Source organism: Acomys minous (genome assembly GCF_964271855.1).
Source record: "Acomys minous genome assembly, chromosome: 1".
Lineage (NCBI taxonomy): Eukaryota > Metazoa > Chordata > Mammalia > Rodentia > Muridae > Acomys > Acomys minous.
Window position 1 is genome coordinate 42,026,433 of NC_140483.1, and position 21,309 is coordinate 42,047,741.

The 21,309-nt window shown below is 40.3% G+C and overlaps 2 protein-coding genes across 6 annotated transcripts in view; one reads left to right on the forward strand and one right to left on the reverse strand.

Moving 5' to 3' along the window:
* The first annotated feature begins 3,700 nt into the window (after nucleotides 1–3,700).
* Nucleotides 3,701–20,424, forward strand: PRG4 (proteoglycan 4). 4 transcript variants are annotated; one of them, XM_084782058.1, is made up of 13 exons: nucleotides 3,701–3,924; nucleotides 4,475–4,572; nucleotides 7,918–8,040; nucleotides 9,387–9,506; nucleotides 11,721–11,864; nucleotides 12,395–12,520; nucleotides 13,861–15,903; nucleotides 16,449–16,526; nucleotides 17,716–17,852; nucleotides 18,272–18,428; nucleotides 18,871–19,071; nucleotides 19,446–19,571; nucleotides 20,227–20,424. In XM_084782058.1, exons 2-13 carry the CDS (start codon nucleotides 4,497–4,499, stop codon nucleotides 20,322–20,324), a joined length of 3,429 nt encoding a protein of 1,142 aa, XP_084638184.1. In that variant the 5' UTR covers nucleotides 3,701–3,924; nucleotides 4,475–4,496; the 3' UTR covers nucleotides 20,325–20,424. The 4 variants fall into 4 exon arrangements, with proteins under 4 accessions (XP_084638184.1, XP_084638185.1, XP_084638186.1 ...); XM_084782061.1 differs by lacking the exons at nucleotides 11,721–11,864; nucleotides 12,395–12,520 and having other exon boundaries at nucleotides 3,714–3,924; nucleotides 13,861–13,947; nucleotides 15,844–15,903; XM_084782059.1 differs by lacking the exons at nucleotides 11,721–11,864; nucleotides 12,395–12,520 and having other exon boundaries at nucleotides 3,705–3,924.
* The window catches only part of TPR (translocated promoter region, nuclear basket protein), a 58,548-nt gene continuing 57,615 nt past the window's right edge, over nucleotides 20,377–21,309 (reverse strand). For both annotated transcript variants that reach the window (XM_084782036.1, XM_084782035.1), the window contains exons 51-52: nucleotides 21,065–21,160; nucleotides 20,377–20,575 (exon numbers count right to left, since the gene is read on the reverse strand). In XM_084782036.1, coding sequence (XP_084638162.1) covers nucleotides 20,520–20,575; nucleotides 21,065–21,160 — 152 coding nt within the window. In that variant the 3' untranslated portion in view covers nucleotides 20,377–20,519. The remainder of the gene's footprint in view (nucleotides 20,576–21,064; nucleotides 21,161–21,309) is intronic.

Here is a 21,309-nt window from a genome sequence, read left to right on the forward strand (position 1 = left end):
CTGGTCTGCTGAAATCCTGCCGACTACACCAGTGGAATTGCTCCCAGGAACTGAGTATAAAACAAAGTCTACTTCTCCTGTTCCCATAAACCTCCTTTCTCTCCTATCTAGGGTAGGTGGATTGGAAGGGAGGTGTAAGCATTAAAGAACCCCAAATAAAGTAGGTTTGGAAAAGGTCAAAGCCTACAGGAACCAGATGGAAATTGTGAAAAATCTTTCCTATTGGTATTTCATCAAAATAAACACCAACTATGAAGTCACACCTACTGGAATGGGAAGCTGGGATGTAATCTCTGGGTGCAGCTAGAAAAGATGGAAAGGATTGAGACCACGATCTCCAAAACAAATTCAGTAACACTGTTACTGAGCTAACGGTTAGACTTTCTTTTAGTCAAATATCCAGGTATGTACATGCACTTGCGCGCACGCACACATACACACACACACACACACACACACACACACACACACACACACACACTTACTTTCTAGTGTGTGATGATACCTTAAACAGAATGGACAGAAGTAGTTCCAAAACATGGGTCTCTGCTCCATCCGAGGGGAGGAGTCATTTCACCTGAAGGAGCCACTAATTAATGTAGCATCATCTACAAACGGCGGCGGTGAAGAAGCAGCTTGCATCTGTAGTTTTCCTCCTGGCATGCTCCAGTTTTTTCTGGGCTGCTGCTGGAAGGAAGCACATCAAAGACGTGGAAAGGTGGAGGGAAGCCACGAGGCACAGACAGGCTGGCTACAGGACAAGGTGGCAGCTCACAGCAGGGATGAAGACACTGGGGACCAAATAGAAGGGCAGCGTATCCTGAGATTATCTAAGTCCTGAGTGTTCTCTGGTGGTGTCAGTGCTCCTTCCCGCAAGTATAGAAACGGATGCTCAGAAGGGTTCCCATGTGGAAAGTAGCTGTTGGGGGTGGGGCACGATTCAGTGTCATATATGCCCTCTCGATGCTCTTTATTCTCTTTTTCCCAGCCCTCCACACTAAAAACCAATCCTGAGATAACTTGTATTCCAGTTAAGTGAGATTGAAGTGAACATTACCAAAACGATTTTATTGAGGAATGAAATCTCAAAGGAAAATCTTAATGCAACAGGACAATCGCTGTGTAACAAAGATAGCTAAATGTGCCAAAGCTAAAACAATATAGAAGCAGAATTGAGAGATTAAAAACGCTTCCCCTCTCCAAGGGTAAACTTAACCCAGATAGCCTCATAACCCAGTGAAATCAGCTGAATAGAAGGTAAGTAGGGCTAGACAAATCTAATCTTGACATTTAATCACTTCTCATTCTTTTTTGGGACATATGGAAAATCAAGGTGGCAGTAACAATAGATTAATGAATATGTTTAAAGTTATAGCTTATACTGGCTATGCATATATGTGCGCATATATGTTTTCTTTGTCAGTTTTAGAACTTGAACTTAAGAACACTCACATGGTATTTGACTAATTTTAAAACATCATTTGCTGGGCCTAGAGAGAGTGTGTAATGGCTAAGAACATTTGCCATATAAACATGAGGAACCAAGTTCAAGTTGCCAGTGCCCATATAAAAAGCTGGGCTTGATGATCTGTAAGCTGTAGGCCTGGTGCTACAGGTACCAGAAACAGAAGAGTCACTGGGGCTTGCTGGCCTACAGTCGGGCTCCAGGTTCAATGAGAGACCCATCTCAAGGGAAAAAGGAAGAGGGGTTGAGTAGAACACATGATGTCTTTCTCTAGCCTTCTTGTGTGTGTACAGGCACAACCCCCCCAAAATGTGATTTGTCATCACTATCTGAATCACATAAGGAAGGAAGGAAGGTGATAATACAGAATGTTTAAAAAGGCATAAATCAGAGCATAATATAGATCTTATTCTTGCTTCCTTTTCTTGTAAGACCCTGTAAGTCTAAGGACCAATATATTTCAGTTCAATTTTATCCAACAAAGCCTTTTGTGTAAATAATATGAATTTATTAATGATTTAAGTAGCAAAGATCTTCCTTAGCCTGAGCTCCAAAGGAGAGATTTACCAAAAATATATTACAACAAGAAGTTGAGTCTAAATAACAGGATGTACCCAGGACCTAGGAGGTTTCTGGAAATCTTTCTCTGTAGCTGTTTCATTCATTTGCATCATTTCTGTTTGAAGACTTTGTTTAGAGCATAAGCAGGAAATCCACACCTCACAGATCTCTATGGGAAGAAAGACTTGTAATCCCTGCATCCTAACTCCAAGTCTCCATGAGAAGGAAACACTGATCAACGTGGATCAAATTCCTCCTCTCAGTCTTAGCAGCTGTGAATGATGCACCAGGCCATCTGTACCACTGAAGCTAAAGGGAAATAACTCTATGGCTTGTGAGATGTTGCCAGGAAGGCTACCACGGGTTGAGCAGACCGCCTCTATGTTGTCTTTATACATTCACCTGAACAATAAGCATATGTAAATATAAAGGATTAAATTATAAAACAGTGGCCATGTACTGAAGTGATGGATTCACTTGAGAGTGGGTTATTGTAGAAAGAAGATGGGACCAAATGCAAAGTCATGGGTTTGGTTCTTGGTTCTGCGGATGGTCATTCTTCATTCATCATTTTATCATCTTATTTATAAAATGTTTCTACTAAAAGGCATTGTGTGATAACTAAAACCAACACCAACTAAATATACAATAGATGGTAAAATTCAGGCTATAACAGTTTGCTTCACCAAACATGTCTTGTACACACAGTCTTGGGGAAGCTCTAGACTGTATGTTGGCAGTAGAATTAAAATATATTCTTAAGGAAATCAATGTCTGTTGGTGTTCAGAGACAGATGGATAGATGATACCAGTACAATACTGTGCATTTGTTCACTATAATCCTAGATGTGACTTAGGTTGACATGGGCAAATTTTTGGAAGGTGCTGAGACATAGATGAGAACTTAGGTAAGATTTGAACAGGAACATTTCATATGAAAAATGGAGTAAAATTTCCACTTGAGCAGAAAGTGGGGAAATTATACTAAGAACTTAAAAGACATTTTCTAATTAAAGGACCACAGGAACTATCAATGAAGATATATATATGAGAGAGAGAGAGAGAGAGACAGACAGACAGACAGACAGACAGAGACAGAGACAGAGACAGAGACAGAGACAGAGACAGAGAGACAGAGATAGAGAGAGAGTCTGGCCTCCATTGCCTAGGCTTGTGAGGCTCTTGCCTCAGCCTCCAGAGAGAGTAGCTGTGACTATAGGCAGATACCACTGTGCCAGCTTTTCAATAGTGTTTTAACACAAGCCTTTTTATGGCAATGAAGCTTGAAACACCCGTCCCGCCCCCCAGTGTGGGTATTTTACCTTTAGATGAACTGAGAGCATTTTTCTGTGTTCCACAGAAATGAGAATCCAAAGAAGGAAAAAAGGAAGGAAAGAAGGAAGAGGAGGGTGAGGACAGGATGAAGACGGGGAGGAGGAAGAGGCCTGATGCTGCATTTATTGGTGTGAGCTCATGATCTTTTTCATCCCATTGGAGGTGTATCAGAAGCACCTTTATTGAATTTAACTGACAGGAAAGGGAGAAAGGGCACCAGCCCGAGGATTCTAGAGCTGCTGCTTTGCACGCCAGTCAGAGGCCTCCAGAGTGATTTACCATCTCAGAACAATTTGTTCACTTCACTTAGAAATTAGAAATGTGTTTTGGCCAATAAATCTAACTTTATTTTGTAGTAGTCATTTTTCTTAATGGAAGTGTTTTCCAGATGTTGCCTAAGTCTAGCCGTCTGGGCTTCCATCCAACAAATGAGGAAAGCTTGATTTCATAGGTTGTCACTGTTGATTTTGCCTAACCTTTGGACTAATTGGTTCATCCCAGTCGGTTTGCACTGCTATATAAGACTTCCAGCACGCTGAAGAAATTCATCTCTCCTTTTAAAGGTAAGTGCTGAGGTTAACATGCTTTTTGTAGAGTTGAGTGTGTCTTTGTTAAATGTGTTTGAAAAGGGACAGTGGTTGGAAAGTTTTGGAAAGAATCACATTTATGTGAGATACCTGTTGGAAACCTCTGAATTTATACTGATTTAAGGAAAAGTTGGAAGGACGGCTCCACTGCTCTTGCTAAACTCAATTTTATTGAAGCTGCTCATTTTATCTCTAGGACATGATTTAAGCCTTGCACTGTGAGTACAGACTACTCTTCCAACAGAGTTCTAAGATGAGGCTGTTTTCTGTTAGTATTCTGAGGTATTATAGTGGCTGGTAATTTAATTGAGGTGATTTGTTCTTTATTATAGTGAACAGAACCACTACTTTCTCAGGAATTTGAGCTGACTCAAGTTATGATTGCTCCTAACTGCTTTTCCAAGAATGGAGTGGCTTATTATTGAATTACATTTTGAAAGTTTCTGAATGCTGTGTGTGCCACACACATTACTTAGTGGTGAGATTAAAGAGCAGGTATCTGACACTTTTATTTTATCTCATGCAGGGTGTCGCATCCGAGAACAGCCATGGGGTGGAAAATACTTCCCACCTGCTTGTCACTGCTGCTTCCTGCTTTCTTGATTCAACAAGTTTCATCTCAAGGTAACGTCACCATCAAAAACGCTTCTATTCAAATCACTGTTGCTAAGCACCCAGTTTTGGGTTTGATGACAACAGCAAAAATATATTCCTAAAGTATGCATTTCAATGAGTTTAACAATTTGCAGCCCTGAACTTGAAACACATGCAGTGCAATTTGTATGTTTTGGAATTTTCATCTTTCCCTCTGGCATTGTGAGAACTTTGAAGGAGTTCTGAGTTTTGATAGAAAATAATGTCCCTATTCTGTTCCTTCAGTTTTTCCCCAAATTAAAAATATAAAATACAGAAGACATTTACATAATAAAATTATGCTGGAGCTACACAACACCATCAAAGGAAATGAAAAAATACAACTTTCCAATAACATAGCTTTTGCTTGTATGTAGACTTTTTAAAAAAAATAAAATGTTTTATTAGCATTTAACTTAGCATGCAAAGTAATTGGTATCATTATGAAACTGTCTTCATACATATTTTGTCTTAAAATATGGACCAGTTTAGAAGTTGGCACATCATCCCTGTGGAGGGAGGGGGCAGATGAATCTTGTCTCTATCATTTTATATTTAGTGCATGAGCTATTGACGCAAGCACAGTAGATAACATGTATCAAGTCACAAGAATTCCTTTGATCGGATAAGGAAATATTTATGTTGGTCAAGAAAATGTATAAAGAAAAGATTCTTATTTTACAAACCTATGTTACTACCATATATTTAAAATAATTGGGTATATTGACACATTTAACCAAACTTTTACACCAAATAAATCATTGTAAATAACTTACTGTAGCATCATGTCAACATAGGTAGCATATTATAATGTACATATACAGTGTTTCAAATACAATTTTATTAGCCATAGCATGCTCTCTTCCTTGTAGGGAGTATTCACCCTATTATGGACTTGTACAAATCTGAATGCCATTTCTTACTGTAATATGCAGGGTTCACTCCTTCTGAGTCAGTCCTAGGTGAACTCCTATTTAGAGAACCTTTGTGTACATTCAGCATAGCCATGGTAGAAAGACTTCACGGCCTGAGATTTAAGTTGTTTAGTCATAACAATATATAACTTTAATATTTTTCTTTAACAAAAGCAGTACGAGAGAAGAAAAATCAACACCCATATTTATTACAGTGAAGTTTTATTTGTAAACTAGACATCTTTAGTGAAATGTCTAGAATGCTCACGGAACCTGAAAACAAGAGATGACAACACGGTTTCAGAACCGCCCAGATGCAACAAGGTGGAGAAACGCAGAAACCAAGTATAAATGCTGAGTTAGGACTGACGGCTGCAGTCTCTTGTCTCAGACCCCTCTGCTTTCTCTCTTAGTATTAGGACTCACAACGCTGAGCGTTTGCGAAGCCACCCCTGTTCTCTGTGAAACGATGCTTATTCATGGAATGTTTTTAAAAATTAAAATTATGATCAGGGGACTGGGAGATAACGGCTTGGTGTAAACTGTCCGGTGTGTAAGTGTGAGAACTTGATTTCAGATCCCCAGCACTCACATGAAAAGCCAGGTGCAGCAGTACAGGCCTGCGACTCTAGCTCTGGGGGCCACGACAGGCTGACCTTCACTGGCCAAGCAGACTAGCTCACACGGCAGGCTCCAGGCTCAGTGAGAGAGACTAGCCAAGGAAATATGGCGGAAAGTGATAAAGGAAACCAGGCATCAACCTCTGGCCTCCACGTGTGCATACATGCACGCACGCATGCACGCACATGCACACACCCACACCCACACTAGAGGTTTAAATAAATAGCAATAAACATAAGTGAATTTTTTCTAGAAATCTGCTATGTGGAAAAGAATACTCTTTTGATGTTGTTTTGTCTGCTTTTCTTGCCATTTCAACTTCTTCTCACTCTTTTCCTTTTATATATAATATATGTATTTATTATACATACACTATATATGCATTTTTATGTATTGTCCACGTATGTATGTAAGCAACAGTTCTGGAAGTTATCCTATTCTTTATTGTTTATATTTATGTATCAAGACTTAAACTTTCCTGGATTCTCTTGAGATTTTTTTTCAGTGTGTTTCAACATCCCTCGATGGATTAGGACATTCCAGAGGTGGAAACCATTGTCACATTCTTGCTGTGATCTCTTGTTTTGTCATGTTATCTCTGAAATGGTGTTTAGAAATATTTGAGGCTAATTATTTCATCCCATCATAATTGTTTGCTTGTTCCAAACACTCAGTTCATGACCTTTATATCCACACCCAGACTCTATTTCAAGAGTTCTCTCTTATTCCTACTGACAAAGAGTACTTAGGAGACTCTGTGCTGACCCAACCAGCCTACTCTAAGTTCATCATTGAGAATGACATGCAATTAGTAATGAAATTAGGAAAGGCTCATGCTATAAATTCAGATATAGGAATTTCAAGTCAAAATGAGTTATTTATTTAGGATAATTATACAATTGATTATCCCAAATCAGGCATTTATAAGAGTAAAGGGGTTGTACAAATAATGGTTATATATTAGTTGATCAATTATACACAGCTTTCTCCCTCCTTCCTTCCCTCTCTCCCTCCTTCCATCTCTCTTCTTCTTCTTCTTCTTCTTCTTCTTCTTCTTCTTCTTCTTCTTCTCCTCCTCCTCCTCCTCCTCCTCCTCCTTCTTCTTCTTCTTCTTCTTTTCTCTCTCTCTCTCTCTCTCTCTCTCTCTCTCTCTCTCTCTCTCTCTCTCTCTCTCTCTTAACGAGCTGTGTGTAATTGGGAAAGTTAATAAAACTTCTGTGTCATCTATTTTTTTCCCCCAAGACAGGGTTTCTCTGTATAGCCTTTGGAACTTTCTCTGTAGACCAAGCTGGCCTTGAACTCACAGAGATCCGCCTGCCTCTGCCTCTGGAGTGAGAGGATTAAAGGCGTGCGCCACCACTCCCTGGCCTATGTCATCATTTTTATCTTATGGCTAGTAATACTTTCTTAGAACCAATTTCATAAGCTTTGGAGAGAATGTATGGCTCAGGACCTGGCCTACGGCTGCTCGGGAAAAAAAAAAGTCATTAATAATCACCTTAAAAGCAAAATCTGCAGCTGTAATTACCATCCTCCCCCGCCCCCCAGGAGTATCATTCCTCAGGCAAGCATTACTTAGCCCGACTTTCAGAGGTGTACTTACCATCACAATCTAGGAATGAATAGGGTGACATGACTCAGATGACATAAAGGCTAGCCCAAATATAAGCTACGTTCATCCCTGTGCACCATTCCCAGCACTGGGTAAGGCTCGCCTTCTCTGGTGGCTTTGTCCTCCTTAATAGATCTCTTCTGTTCTACGTGGTTTGGCCGTGTTTACCCTAGTATTGTATAATTTTAGATTTATCAAGCTGTGCAGGGAGATGTGGGGAAGGGTATTCTAGAGATGCCACCTGCAACTGTGATTATAACTGTCAACACTACATGGAGTGCTGCCCTGATTTCAAGAGAGTCTGCACTACAGGTACGTTCCGAGGGCGGGGCACTGTCTGTCAAGCCCCCTGTTCTGAGTCTGCTTTTGCACCCCTTTGCAACTCTGTCCTTTTCCCCTTCCACCTCCTTTGTTTAAGTGCCTTTTCCTTCACTTGCATACATGTTGAAGTGCACTGTACCTAAGGATTGTATCAAGACTTCTGATTACTGGGGTAGTGGGCAGAAGCCTGGACATCTGTCACTTGCACATATGTATTGACTGCTTGCATGTGAAGTGTCCTAAGTAAAGATGTAATACTGTGACTTGGTAGGCATCAAGTAAAAAGGAAGGCACACTTCACTAATCGTTGAGTTTTCGTTGTATAAAGATCAAACCTTTCTAATAGTTCCATCAAAAAGATCAATAGGAGGCATAGAACACTTACATATGCTAATTGAACTTTTGGTATTAAATGTGTTTCTAAATTACCTGAAGTGGAATTTTTTAAAGATCAAAACAAACAAACAAACAAACAAACAAAAACAAAACAGGGTTAAACGATGAGTTTCAAAACCCTAAAGTTCTGAAGTCTGAGTGGTATGAATGGAATTGCAGTTGAATAAATTTGAGCCATTTTTGTAATAGATGCAGACAAGTTTAACATTCAATTCATGAAAACTATAATTAAGATCTGTGGAAGTTATATTTGCATTAGAATTTGCATGTGCAGGCAATAACTATAATGCTGTACATTTTGTGTGTCGGGTAAAGCATTTCAAGCAGGCCTTGGTAAGTGTCATACTTCCCAAGATTCTTTCTGGAACAAGTAGGTTTCATATCATAGTCCACGCTGTGGGATTAACTGAAGCCTTTCAATTTTATTCTCTGCCCAGTTTGTCATTTTAAGAGTCTCTGTAGTGTAGCTAGATTTTTGGCCTCAACAGTGGCCCGATCAACTAGCTTCTTGGGATACAGTGTTATAAGATAGGAAGATTCGATTACTACAAATCTATTACAAGGACATGGTGTCGGTGGTGTGAGGCAAGGATGAAGGCCCTCACGTGAAGGGCAGTTTGCTATATAGATATCTCCCAGTTTCCTGTTGTGTCTATACGTGTAAAAGACTCAGGCAGCATTGGTGCCCCTTGTGCTTACACGGCAAAGAATGATGCCACAGTTCATCAAATTTCTTCCCTGACTTAGGCTGTCTCTATTTGGACATCATCCTTTTAAAGTTAGTTTCTGGCAGTTGATGATGTATGTATTCCAACTTCCAAATAGCAGACTTAGAAGCGTACCCTTGGGACTCTAGTCAGCTGTCAGATGAGAAATGCTACAAGACACTTAAGTATTGCTTTGTGATGAATAATCCATGATGTCTGTTTCACCCTGGGCAGAGCTCTCCTGCAAAGGCCGCTGCTTCGAGTCCTTCGCACGCGGGAGGGAGTGTGACTGTGACTCCCAGTGTAAAATGTATGGCAAGTGCTGTGCCGATTACGACAGCTTCTGTGAGGAAGGTAAGAAGAAGGGCCAGTCAGTGCTGCTCAGCATAGTCAGCCAGGTACACTCCTTGGCTCCAGGGATGGTTGTCTCACATCTCATGTCTTGGTTTTACTAATATATAAGCCTCTTCATAATAATTTTGTTTCACAAAGACAAATTTAAAAAATACAAACCATCTTCCAACAGAAGCCTAACACAGGTATCTCTGGCTCACCAGCACAGGTGACGTGGGCTGAGTGTTCGTGCTTTTATCTTCCAGCCGGCTTCCTTTACACTTCAAAACTCATCCCTACCTTCAGAAAAACAGTTGTTCTTTGAGATCTCTGTGCTTTGAGTCTTAATGTATGTTTAAAGGCAGAACACCTCCAGCTTCTTCGTATAAAGTAACTCGTCACCAAATTTACAGGCAAATCTACAAGAAGTTGGTGCCCCCATTAATTCATTACATGTTCCTTCCCATCCCTACTGTCCCCTTAGCAGTTTCTACACAAAGCTGATGAGTGACAAAGCCAATAAAAAGAGGCAGTCTCAAGTAAAAAACCTTCTCTGGTCATTAAACCTTGAAGAAATACTCTCACAGTATAACAACGCTCCAGTCCTTTTTTAAAAAATTATTATTAAAAAAGTAAAATAATAGAATACTTTCTTCTCCAATATTTTTTCTTAACCATTCTTTGTCAAAATGTACCCATGAAGGCAAAAATCAAGATAAGTATTGCTTGCATAATTTGATCATTTTTTTAGTTAGGTTGTGCTGCTTGTTTCTTTAGAATGATGGAAACTTAATCAGCAGGGTTGAGGGCTGTTTCTTAACTGTCCAATATTTTTACAGGAAGACCCTGAGCCCAGCATTCCTGCAGCTTTCAGAAGGCACCGTGCTAGGGATAACATTTCCTTAGTACTTTGATAATTACTTTGGCTGTGAGGCAAGCCAAAACCAAATAAAACAACACCCTACCTCCCAAATATCCCAGGGAGTTATTTTGGCAGATGGATAGTTAGGGAAGATTGAGTGATGACATGAAGAGGGAGCAGTTTAAGTACTCACAATAACGTGTGCTTCTGATGTGTACCTGAGGTTGAGGTAGGAAACGAAAAGAATTGAGGCAATCATAAATTTCAGGAAGACAGTTAGGATCCCAGGATCCCAGCTGAAAAATAACAGAACTATCCAGAGCTTCAGAGCATCATTTAAAACAGTATTGAAACTCACTCCCAAGTGGCTTCAGGGTTTCTATAGCCACTCATTATTAGGGAGTCTATCTAAAAATCCTAACACTTTGAGAATTGACAGGAGTCATATCAACGTAGCTGTGGGCAGAGAGAAGCCTGAAAGGTTATCTGTTTTGGCCATGATCACTAACTAGTACCCGGCAGAGCTATTACTCAACTTGGCATTTTGTTAAGGGGGAGGAGCGAGAGGGCGAGGTACAGCGCCCAGTTCCTGGAATCAGAAGAGCTCTGAAGAGAAGGTGTGAGCAGCAGGGTGTATGTACCTCTTCTCTTCCCCATCTCCACTGCTGTTCTCTTCTCTTCCAAGTCCCTCTCCTTTCCTCTGGTTCCCAGGGATGCCCCATGCTTCCTCCTCTAGACACTGAGCAGTGGAAGGAGGAGGCACATGCCAAACCATGACTGTGTGTTAACTTAGGAAGGGCAATACATCTGTGGGAAAGCATAATGTGGAGGTGTGAGATCTCCAAAATATATCTGCACAACTTGTATAATAAAAATCAAGGCAAACTGGCATTATTTGACTTAAATGCACACAAAAGCAGCAAAATACAAATACTATGGTTGCCTCGTGCATGATTTTTTCCATCATTTATATGTATGTGTATATATATATATGTATACACACATACATACATATAGTATATATAGATGAAGCTTATAGAATTACAACTTATTTAAGTGGCCATTCCTTTTTAGAAATGTTGATTGCACATCTCACTTTACAGATAGGAAATGTTCAACTGTTTGGCCTCTATGCCACAGTCAAAAAGCCTTATGACTAGCATTTAGAGTGTGGACCTCCTGAGACTGTTTAAGACTCACTATTTTATAGCGATGCGTCCTCAGCATTGTCGGAGTTATTTGTGCTGGGCTATAGCTGTCCTGTACCGACATTTATCAGTCTCCTCACGAAGCCACATGCATCCACGCTTTTCAGTTAGTGCTGCTGCTGAGTCTAAACTGGATGTTAACCAACCTGTCTTGCTTGGCCTCAGTGCATAATCCCACATCACCATCTCTAAAGACTGCACCTCCGCCTCCAGCAGCGTCTCACACCATCAAATCAACCACCAAACGCTCACCCAAATCACCAAAGAAGAAGACTAAGAAAGTTGTAGAGTCAAAGGAAATAACAGAAGGTAGGAAGATGACAGTCACCACTACAGGGGGTTTCATATCTGAAGTAACCTGTAGGTGGACTGTTCATATGAATATCCTCAGAGGGATATTCATGAGTCATGAATGGCTCATCATACTTTTTTTGCTGTTTATTTGATTTAAGTTAAAATTTAAGGCAAAATATAAAACCCTTGGATATTTATAGCCCTTACTTACCAAACCCAGCATGGCTCTTCTTCCTCAGAAGAGGCAAATTTCAATGAAATGAAATGAAAACTTAGGGATTTCCCCTCTACTTTTCACAGAATTAGACTGTGTAAGTTTTAGCAGGTGTGGGAAAATCAGGGAGAAAGTTAGCATATGTGAGGAACTAAGGTGCCTTGCTTTTAACTTTTAAAGGCAAGTATTTGCAGTAAAGTGACTGCAGATTACAGCACTCGAAGACCAGTTATGAGCATTTCTCGTTGTATGTGGACTGGTAGTAATTCTTTTTGCTTTGTTTTGTTTTAAGTCACAGTGGGTGTGATCAAACTTTTTATTTGATTTATAGAACATTCTGTTTCTGAAAATCAAGAGTCCTCCTCTTCCTCCTCCTCCTCCTCTTCCTCTTCAAGTATTCGGAAAATCACGTCTTCCAAAAATTCAGCTAATAGAGAATTACAGAAGAACCCAAAAGGTTTGAGCATTGATAAAGATCAAAGACTCTATCAATGCCATGTTAACAAAATTTTTGAAAAGTAATGTGTGTTGATGGAATGGTTTGAGATCTCAGTAGTTAGGGAGTTTGTAACTACGGAAACACTCAGTTCAGAATAAAGAGCCAAATGAACAGACCTACATTACAGAGAATCAGTGGTAAGCAGCTCAGTCCCTCTTTACAGCAATAGATTCGAGGATGCTGCCTCAGTGACTGTTGAAACATAGGATGGTACCAGAGACAACAGTTTGTAGCAGTTTGTTGCAATTCCTGTCCATCTGATCAGTGTGTCTTCTTCCCTTTCCTCTCTGCCCCCAGCCTCTGTTTTCCCCTCTATGGTTTTATTTAGCAAAAACTTAAAAGTGTCTCCCCAACATTAGCCCTTGCCATTCTCTTACGCCTCCAGGGAAAGGCAAGATTATCATTCCTGTTATATAGATCTTTATTATTTTCCTATTTTAAAATAATATCTGTCTCACTTCTCCCTGCAAGTTACAGAATGGTCTACTATTTCCTAAAAAGCAGTTATATGTGGTCTCTTTTTTCTTGTATTTCCTAAAATACAAAGTATCTCTGAACCATCTCAAGCTTAGTAGCCAGATGGTCTAACTTCAAGCCATTCCAAGAATCCTGCTCACAATGGAAGTGCAATACAAGTTTGCTAAACAGAATTCACATTAGTGAAATGCCGTTTCGGCTTAGTAGCTAAGGGGTAGTTACTATGGGGAATCTTAAGTAGAATCTCCTGTCTTGGCATCCTAATTCCCTATGTCCTCTGGAACTATGGAGTTTAGCCACACAGTTGAAAAGGAACAGTTCATAGCCTTGTGTATGGCAACTAGGTTTAGCAGAAACCTTTGGAAAGACTGGAACCAAATCCTCAGTCAGTTCAGAGGCCTTTGTAGAAGTTAGTGCATAGAAATTACAAGAGGTTGGAATCAAGTTCCTAGGAGGAAGGGACAACATTGAACAACATGGAATGGCGGTGGGTGGCATGTGTGGACCAAGTGACAGGTAAAGAACAGTAACATACATAGACCTTCATTCATGCTACTCATCACTTTGGTGACTTCAAGCTGCAACTGTCTTTCAAGTGTTTATGTTTAAGGTTTCATTTGTGGTTTTCATCCATTACTCCATTTACTAAATAAAACACCTCCAAAGATGGAAAATTCATAATCTTACTATATATTAACACACATATTAAAGGACAGCAATTTGCCTAGAGACATATAATTAATCAACGGTATGGGTATGATCTTTATGTCACTATTAAAAGAAAAAAGTGTGTTCAAAATAACAAGATTTTTTTTCTTTAGTAAAAGATAACAAGAAAAACAACCCCAAAAAGGATCCTAAACCAGAGCCACCAGTTGTAGATGAAGCTGGAAGTGGACTGGATACTGGTGAGTCCAAGCTCACCCCAACTCCTGACACTCCTACTACTTCACCCAATAAAGTTACCACATCTCCCAAGACTACAGCAGCAAAACCAGTAAGTCCTAAACCCAGTCTTGCACCTAATTCTGAGACATCCAAAGAGGCATCTTCCAATAAAGAGACCACAGTTGAAACGAAGGAGACTTCTGAAACAAATAAACAGACTTCTGCCAGCACAAAAGAAAAGAGTGCTTCAACTAAAGAGATTCGGAGTGCAGAGAAAACATCTGATAAAGATGCTGCACCCACACCTGAAGTTTCTACACCTAACACCCCGAAGGACTCAGCTCCTACTACCACCAAGAAGTCTATAACTACAACCAAGGAGCCAGCTCCCACCACCAAGGAGCCTGAACCCACCACCACCAAGGAGCCTGAACCCACCACCACCAAGAAGCCTGAACCCACCACTACCACCAAGAAGCCTGAACTCACCACCACCACCAAGAAGCCTGAACCCACCACCACCAAGAAGCCTGAACCCACCACTACCACCAAAAAGCCTGAACTCACCACCACCACCAAAAAGCCTGAGCCCACCACCACCACCAAGGAGCCTGAGCCCACCACCACCACCAAGAAGCCTGAACCCACCACCACCACCAAGAAGCCTGAACCCACCACCACCACCAAGAAGCCTGAACTCACCACCACCACCAAGGAGCCTGAGCCCACCACCACCAAGGAGCCTGAGCCCACCACCCCCAAGGAGCCTGAGCCCACCACCCCCAAGGAGCCTGAGCCCACCACCCCCAAGGAGCCTGAGCCCACCACCCCCAAGGAGCCTGAGCCCACCACCCCCAAGGAGCCTGAGCCCACCACCCCCAAGGAGCCTGAGCCCACCACCCCCAAGGAGCCTGAACCCACCACCCCCAAGGAGCCTGAGCCCACCACCCCCAAGGAGCCTGAACCCACCACCCCCAAGGAGCCTGAACCCACCACCCCCAAGGAGCCTGAGCCCACCACTCCCAAGGAGCCTGAGCCCACCACCCCCAAGGAGCCTGAACCCACCACCCCCAAGGAGCCTGAGCCCACCACCCCCAAGGAGCCTGAGCCCACCACCCCCAAGGAGCCTGAACCCACCACCCCCAAGGAGCCTGAGCCCACCACCCCCAAAGAGCCTGTATCATCCACTTCCAAGGAACCTGAACCCACTACCACCAAGACCCCTGCTGATGTAACTCCTGAATTTGCTGAAGCACCCACACCAAAGGCTCCTGAAAACAATCCCAAGGAGCCCAAAGTACCAACAACCAAGACTCCTGAAGTAAGCAAACCTGAAATGACTACAAAAGCCAATGAGAAGACAACAGAAACTACAACTGCTGCCCCTAAGAGGACAGAAGAGACTACTGAATCAAAAGCAAGTACCACCACACAAATAACACCTACCACGCAAGATAGCACATCACCCAAAATTACTACTCTGAAAGCAACAACTCTTGCACCCAAAGTAACTGCTCCAACGGAAGAGACTCTGAACAAACCTGAAGAAACAACCCCTACACCAGAAGATTCTGATGACTCTAAGACAACTCTAAAACCACAGAAACCAACCAAGGCACCCAAGAAGCCCATGTCTACCAAAGCACCCAAGAAGCCCACCTCTACCAAAAAGCCAAAGCCAACGAAAGCGAGAAAACAAAAAACTACACCATCTCCTCTAAAGACGACTTCAACACCTGAACTGAATACCACACCTTTACAAGTCGTGGTGCCAACCACCACAAACAGCCCTAAACAAACTCCAAACTCAGAAACAGCTGAAGTAAATCCAGACCACGAAGATGGGGATGGAGGCGAAGGAGAAAAACCTCTCATGATTCACAGGCCTCCTGTGCTGCCTCCCATTGTTATTGCAGGCACTGACCACGTGGCTGGGGCACTCAACCATGGCAGTAACATCCATCCCATGCTTTCAGGTACTAAGAATCAGTTACTTTCCTGTTCCATTATCTGCAACTCTAACTCATGAACATACCAAGTTTGATTATTGCTTCCCTACAGGTGTATAGAGTGATCACAGTACATTAGGTATCCAGGAAACTGAGTAGTAAGCATCAGAAATTGTCCAGAATGTTGGAAGCAGAAATGGGGTATTGAATGTCAAAATACTTTACGTAGGACTTGATCCTTTAGAGAGCATCATGCAAAGGAAAAAAAAAATTTTTTTTTCCTTTTTTCAATCAACCCTAAAGGGCAATGACTGAAAACATGAGTTCAACTGTCTAATAAATACCTCATGTACAGGAAGATCAAGATAACCTGGTCTCTTACAGCTCACTATTGTCTTTATGGAATGCTCCTGAATAGTATCAGGTTAGGTAAGAGGAACTATGGAACATTATTATGGCCTTTTCACCTTACCAGATGTTAGAAGGGTAAACAGGAAACAGAATCCTGTTAAGGTTTAAAAAAAAAAACTGCTTTCCTCATTCTGTTTTATATTTTTTGTTGTCTTGTTTAGATGAGACCAACTTATGCAACGGGAAGCCAGTGGATGGACTGACCACTTTGCGAAATGGGACATTAGTTGCATTTCGAGGTGAGCTATGAATATATAAACCTGCTTCCTCTTCATTTGTTTTGCCATTTCTGAGAACATGGTCAGAGGAGTGCTAATTGAAAGGGAAACTGACTCATGATTCTACAGGAAATGAAAATATTATTAGATTGACTAACTTAGGCATGTAAGTACAATGAAGTGACTGTGTGTTTGTGTGTGTGCGTGTGCACGCGCCTGCCTGTATATGCATGCCTGTAAATAGTGATACGATTTCAAAGTTTCAATTTCAAATTAAATGAAATGACATAGATTTGCATTCCCTGAACACTTTTCTTAGAACATTATGCCTCCATTGTGAGGTAAGAAATGTTTGTTTGTGTGTGTGTGTGTGTGTGTGTGTGTGTGTGTGTGTGAAAGTAACAGAATTAAGTAAAGTTCCCATGGAGTTTCTGATATTTTAGTCTTCTTAGAACAGACTAAGTATGAACAAAAATTATACAAAGATTTTAGTAATTATAAGTATTTTTTTGACTGTCCTAAATTGCTTATTGGGCATAAATTTTACAAACATTACGTGTATTAGCGGTAACGGTGGAGCTGGAGAGTATTGCGTCTTCTCCAGGCTTTGTAAGTTATAACTCTAATTCTATAAAGTAAAAACACTGAAACCCAGAGAGCTCTAAGTCATAAAGGAAAAAAAGATCTCTGCAGAGAAGGTAGTGATGAAGCGGATGGAGAGCTTGGTGGATCAAGGCGCCCACTGCTGAGGCTGGCGACCTGTACTGATCTGAGATTTACATGGTGGGAGGAGAAAACCAACTTCCACAAGTTTCCCCATGGCCTCCACATGCACTCTGCAAGTACCAACATATACATAAAGAAAAAAAATCAAATTAAGATGGGTGTGGCAACACATTCCCTTAATCCTAACACCCAGGTGGAGGCAGGTGGATCTCTGGGGTACAGATTGTCTCAAAACCCATCTCAAAAGTTAAACCACAACAATTTTCAAGTAGAAACTGAATGATCTCGAAATATCTTTTGCTAAATTTTGGGTCTAAGAAATATTTTAAAAAGGCAAATTTTCTCTTTGTTATCTGGCTCTACGTTCAGGCACTTAACATATTGAATGTATTTTTCTTTATAATCATCTCATTCTTTTTCATCTTTCTTTCTGTGGGGACATATTTTAGTATTTGGACTGCAGACTGACATATCTCCTTTTTAGGTCACTATTTCTGGATGCTGAATCCATTCAGACCTCCATCTCCACCCCGCAGAATTACAGAAGTCTGGGGTATCCCCTCCCCTATCGACACTGTTTTCACTAGATGCAACTGTGAAGGAAAAACTTTCTTCTTTAAGGTAACACAAAAACTGTTTATTAAAAAAATGCAATTGCATTTTGTCATAACATCGTCTTAACCTCCAATTGAAAAGTGATATACTGTTCTCTCAAAAATAGCAATTTGAAGCCAGGTATGGTGGTGCATGCCTTTAAAGTCAGCACTCGGAGGCAGAGGCAGAGGCAGGTGGATTGGATCTCTGAGTTCAAGGCCAGCCTGGTCTACAAAGTGAATCCAGGACAGCCAGGGCTACACAGAGAAATCCTGGCTCAAAATCTAGCAACAACAACAAAAATAGTAACAATAATATACTATTTATGATCTGCTTATTCAAACGCAACCAAGTTAATCATGCTCTCTCTACACATCAATCTGAGAATGGATTACAGAACACTGCCCACAAAACCTTTAACATCATTTTGTCTTTTAAACAACCAGGATTCCCAGTACTGGCGATTCACCAATGATGTACAAGATGCTGGGTATCCTAAACAAATTGTCAAAGGCTTTGGGGGACTAACAGGGAAGATAGTGGCAGCTCTTTCAGTAGCCAAGTACAATGAAAGGCCTGAATCTGTATACTTCTTCAAGAGAGGTATGTATTATGCAACTGTCAAGTTGACATGACTTTTTAAGGACTCTGACATTTTATTGCTAGGTTTTCTATCAAAATGTATTGTTAATGGCTAGAATAAAATAACTTTAACGAAAAAATATTGCAAGTCATAAATAGTATTTAGGTCTCTTGCAATATGAATCATAGACCATCTGGGCCTTCAGATCACTGATATAAAGGATGCTATCATTGACTTTCTTAGCCAATTTGTTGGATTCATTTGTTCAACACATATTTCAGGTCTTAGTTATTACTATATTCCAAGAATAACATTATTAAGTATGTATATATTTAGATATAAATATGTATCTATATGTATGTAAAAAACAACCAAAAATGTAAATGCAATCCTAACCCATTCCTTTCTGTGTATATTAACATGAGTTTGTGTTTGCTGTATGATTTTCCTAATATGTAAAAGGTGGTAACATCCAGCAGTACACTTATAAACACGAGCCCACGAAAAAGTGCACTGGAAGGAGGCCTGCTATCAACTACTCAGTGTACGGGGACACTGCGCAGGTCAGGCGGCGCCGCTTTGAGCGTGCTGTTGGACCTTTCCAGACACACACCTTCAGAATCCATTACTCAGTGCCCGCCAGAGTCGTTTATCAAGACAAAGGTAATGTTTTCCCCATGCCAAGAATTCTGACTATGAAGATTAACTACTTCTTATGAAATCAGCCTCATCAAATATAAATATTGGCACAAAGCACTAACAATTTAAGCTTACTGATGTAAAACAAATTCATTTGCTTTATTTAATGAGTCATAACCAAAGATTACTTTCTCTGTTCTTTGTGGGTAAAGAAAACCATTTATTCAAATCTATTAATTACAGCAAACACCAAGCACTGTATACAAGTACGTAACTCTCAAGACAATCGTAAAACTGAGGTGTTAATGTTATAGCTAAGAACAAACTTGAAAACTGGGTTTGTGTAGCTGTAGGGTTGTAAACTCTTTAAAACCTTTTATTAAAAATCCCGCCTGCAGGTTTCCTCCATAATGAAGTCAAAGTGAGCACAATGTGGAGGGGGTTTCCAAATGTTGTTACCTCAGCAATAACACTGCCTAACATTAGAAAACCTGACGGCTACGATTATTATGCCTTTTCTAAAGGTAAGTTAATTGGACAGTTTTGTGACCTTCCAAGTTGATCTCATTTGTCTAAGCACAAATGTATTTAAGTGGAAGCAGCAAGTGTACAAAATGACTGTGAGTAAGAAACTCAGCTTGAGTGCTTACGTGGTGTGAAGGGAGAGCTGCTGCACTAATCCTCATTAGCCACAAGTGAGTGCAGCAGGAGGAACCGAGTATGGAGAAACAAGACCTGGCTTCTTTCACGAGAGGAACTTAAGATGCCATGTATCATTAAAGTCTACAAGGTGTGCAAGACATTCATGGAACCCAGTTTCATTAAGTAAAGTTTATTACCCAGGATACTTACCTTTGGAAAGACCAGTTATCTAAATTATTCTGCCCACGATTCTATAATGTAAATATCTAAGAAGTATACTTTAAAAATGGTGAAAGCCAAATAAATGAATCATCTTTTAGACTGATTCTTTAAATACTTACTTCAAAATGGGAGTTGAACCAGTATTATTTGAGGGATGTTGAAAAACCATTCCATCACTCAAATTATTTTTTGTCAGGAAGTTAATGAAATCATTCCTGATACTGAAATGATACAGTGACTTTGAATATAGTGCTCAACACAAACTTAGGTGTTTTACTTTCTTTTTTAGTAAAAAGATGATTTCTCTTCCCTTAGATCAGTACTATAACATCGATGTGCCTACTAGAACAGCAAGAGCAGTCACCACTCGCTCTGGGCAGACCCTCTCCAAAGTCTGGTACAACTGTCCTTAGAGTGATGGGCAAAGAAGAGTCATCAAAATGAAATGAAGAATATGCTGATAAATTTTGACATTGAAATACATTTTATTAATAAAGAATGTTGAAATGAGCATACCTATTTAAATACAAAACACTTCTCAACTTGACAATCATTATATTAAAACAGATTTGCCAATCTTATTCACAGGTGTTAAGTTTACAGATCACTTAATTAATATTCCCTCTATTTATTCCTCCTCTTCCTCCCATTGCATGGCTTACACCTGTAGAAGGAAATAAAAAAGGCAATCATTCATTTTCAGTAGAAATATCTAAGATGGAAATTCAAAAATACTCCCCATGTTGATGGGTAATTATAAATGGGTTACTAGTTTTATGATGTTACTAAATCTAAGTCTAATGAGTAATACTAGAGAACATGGAAATACTAAGATCTTCTATTTCTTTACTTGTTACAAGAGCCACAAAACTTTAATTGCATAAAAATAAACAAAACCCAACATCTTAAGAATACAGGTAGAGCTACTACAATACACAGCGTGCTAACACTTTAGATTTTTCAAATCTTTCTTTGGATCTAATGAACTAAAAGACACCAACTGTAAGAACACATTCTTTTGTAACTATGACAAATAAACTGCTTAAAAGAAGCTTTCTGGTTGTTAAGTGTCACATGACCAACATGTAATTATGAATCAACCCTTATGATTAACTATCCCACATCTCGAGTAATCAGTGTGTCAGGGACTTACCTCTCTGTCTGTTAAACTGACGACCACGAACTCCTTGTCTCAATGTTGTCTGAAGTCTTACTCGTCTGAAAGGCTTTGGCTGACTACTGCTAGTATCTAAAGAAAGCATTAAAACACACAGAGAGGAAGTTACACAACCAAGAAAGTAGCCATGATTACTAACCAATACACAGACAAATAAAGATGTGCCATTTGTTTTCAACATTCAAGTTTGTTTAAGAGTGAAGGAAACTCCTGCCAGCTCA

What these genes read in the sequence shown, in the direction of transcription:
- PRG4 (XM_084782058.1), top strand. Translation starts at nt 4,497, where the DNA reads ATGGGGTGGAAAATACTTCCCACCTGCTTGTCACTGCTGCTTCCTGCT. An exon ending in CAAGAGAGTCTGCACTACAG is followed by an intron (nt 8,041 to 9,386) that starts GTACGTTCCGAG and finishes CACCCTGGGCAG; the next exon opens with AGCTCTCCTGCAAAGGCCGC. An exon ending in TTATTATGCCTTTTCTAAAG is followed by an intron (nt 19,572 to 20,226) that starts GTAAGTTAATTG and finishes CTCTTCCCTTAG; the next exon opens with ATCAGTACTATAACATCGAT.